The sequence below is a fragment of the Anarrhichthys ocellatus genome, unplaced genomic scaffold, assembly GCF_004355925.1.
Source record: "Anarrhichthys ocellatus isolate YVR2014 unplaced genomic scaffold, GSC_Weel_1.0 scaffold182, whole genome shotgun sequence".
In the NCBI taxonomy this organism is placed as follows: Eukaryota; Metazoa; Chordata; class Actinopteri; order Perciformes; family Anarhichadidae; genus Anarrhichthys; species Anarrhichthys ocellatus.
In genome coordinates this window covers 71385-73403 of record NW_022280212.1, presented here as the reverse complement: position 1 = coordinate 73403, position 2019 = coordinate 71385, and the positions used below count along the sequence as shown (strand labels likewise).

Below are 2019 nucleotides of genomic sequence, written 5' to 3'. Positions count from 1 at the left end.
CACACACACACACACACACGCACACACGCACACACTAACTAAAGAGCTCTTCATATCTTCCCACCAGGTGAAGTACAAGCAGAGTTCGGTGAAGGCCTCCAGTGTCGGAGTGACTCCAGAACTGGAGAGAGTCCGACAGAACCAGGAGAACATCAGCTCGGCAAGACGCGCGCACACACACACACACACACACATGCGTGCACAACTTCTCAGAGTGATGTCATATGTTACATCATGTGTGTGTAAACAGGTGAAGTACCAGCGCGACCTGCAGCAGATGAAGGGCCACAGCTGCACCGAGCTGGACACACCTGAGTACAGGCGTGTCAGGAGGTCACAGGATTCCGTCTCAATGGTAGCGGCCTGGTGGGAGGAGCTAACACGAATGACGTGGCACCGCGGGTGGGGCTGAGGCACCGCTACTAACGCCCGAAACCACCAGGGAGCATGGAGGACAGAGCACCGTGTTTTTGTGTGTGTGTTTGTGCGTGTGTTACTGGAGGTCCTCAGGTAGACCTGAATCCAGACACAGGACCAGGTCTCAGGTCCAAGACCTCCAGAGTGTTAGCGCTCAGTAAGGGTGTAAATAATAGTAAAAGATTTTTCAAAAACATTCCCTGTGTGTGTGTTTTATTTGCTCACTGACCAAATGCACCCTGTGTGTGTGTGTGTGTGTGTGTGTGTGTGATTTCTAACACTAATGTGTGTGTGTGCCAACCCTTTATATTTCTATGACGACTCCATGACGCTATGGTTTTTTACCAACAGGCCAAGTACCACGAGGACTTCGAGCGGGCGCGCGGCCGAGGCTGCACGCCGGGATTGGACGAGCCCAGCATGGAGCGCTACCAGAGAGCCAATCAGATGATGGGAGAGGCGGGATACGGCAAAGGGATCCACCCACAGGAGATGGACAGACGACCTGGAGGCATCATCGTAGGTCAGTGAGCTCGCCTTGTTTACGTACAGTACTGTTTCACAATAAAAGCATACTGTTTCACAATAAAAGCATAAAGTTTCACAATAAAAGCCGTGATGCATTTGATGTCTTCAGTTTGTTTTATTGTGGTTCTTTATGTGTTTGTTTGCTGCGTCGCTGGAGAACAACTTTCTCTTTTAAAGAACACAAACTCTTCTCCTCTGGGTTCCCAGGTTGTTTTAATAATTTGATGTAATATTTGTTTTAACTTGACTCTTTTCAGCCCACGTGGACACATGCAGGCTTTTATTTTCCTTTAATGATTATCTTCTTTTATTAGAGCTGAAATCTCCCTCCTCTGAGAGTGTTGTAGTTCTTTTCATTGAGTCCATGTAAACACTTTCCCTCCCGTCTGAAGACCTGAAGGTGTGGAGGACCGACCCGGGCTCCATCTTTGACTGTGACCCTCTGGAGGACGACATCCAGTCCAAGAGCCTCCGCAGGATGTCTGGTACTTCACCTGAGTCACGGAAAATAAACTGAACCACACCGGCCTTCTGTTTATTCACAGTGTTTACTTTACAGATGGAGATATTGTCTTATTGTCAACGAATCCCAAGAAAAGATTCAAACCAATATGATGAATACGCACTGCTTCCTCCTGTTTGTTTGATCAAAATTCAAGCTATATATGTTTGTGTTTTTAAAGATCCAGTAGGAACCAATGGGCTTGTAGCTGACAGCCACAAACAGGAAGTCAGACATTATTGAGAGACGCACGAACACGTTTTGTACTCATGGTGATTTGTTGACAATAAGAAAAAAACATCCCAAGCCTTTAAACATGTTTTATGTATCTTTGTTTGTTCTTATTAGATTATTATTTATTGTTCTTCCTCTTCCTCTTCCTCTTCCTCTCCTGCGCTGCCCCCTGGTGGCGCCCTCCTGTCAGAGCGGGTCGAGCGTCGGCCGCTCTCCCAGCAGTCCGTCAGCTCGCTGACCTCTGACCTCTGGGACCACAGCAGCGCTGAAACCCCCGGTATCTTCTCTCATATCATCTCCTTCACTCATATCATCTCCTTCACTCGCATCATCTCCTT

The 2019-nt window shown here is 47.7% G+C and overlaps 1 protein-coding gene across 1 annotated transcript in view; it reads left to right on the top strand.

Annotated features, from left to right (window-relative positions):
• The window catches only part of LOC116400572 (nebulette-like), a 12857-nt gene that overhangs the window by 9237 nt on the left and 1601 nt on the right, over window positions 1–2019 (top strand). The window contains exons 19-23 of the mRNA XM_031878481.1: window positions 6–160; window positions 251–355; window positions 769–940; window positions 1338–1430; window positions 1872–1958. Coding sequence (XP_031734341.1) covers window positions 6–160; window positions 251–355; window positions 769–940; window positions 1338–1430; window positions 1872–1958 — 612 coding nt within the window. The remainder of the gene's footprint in view (window positions 1–5; window positions 161–250; window positions 356–768; window positions 941–1337; window positions 1431–1871; window positions 1959–2019) is intronic.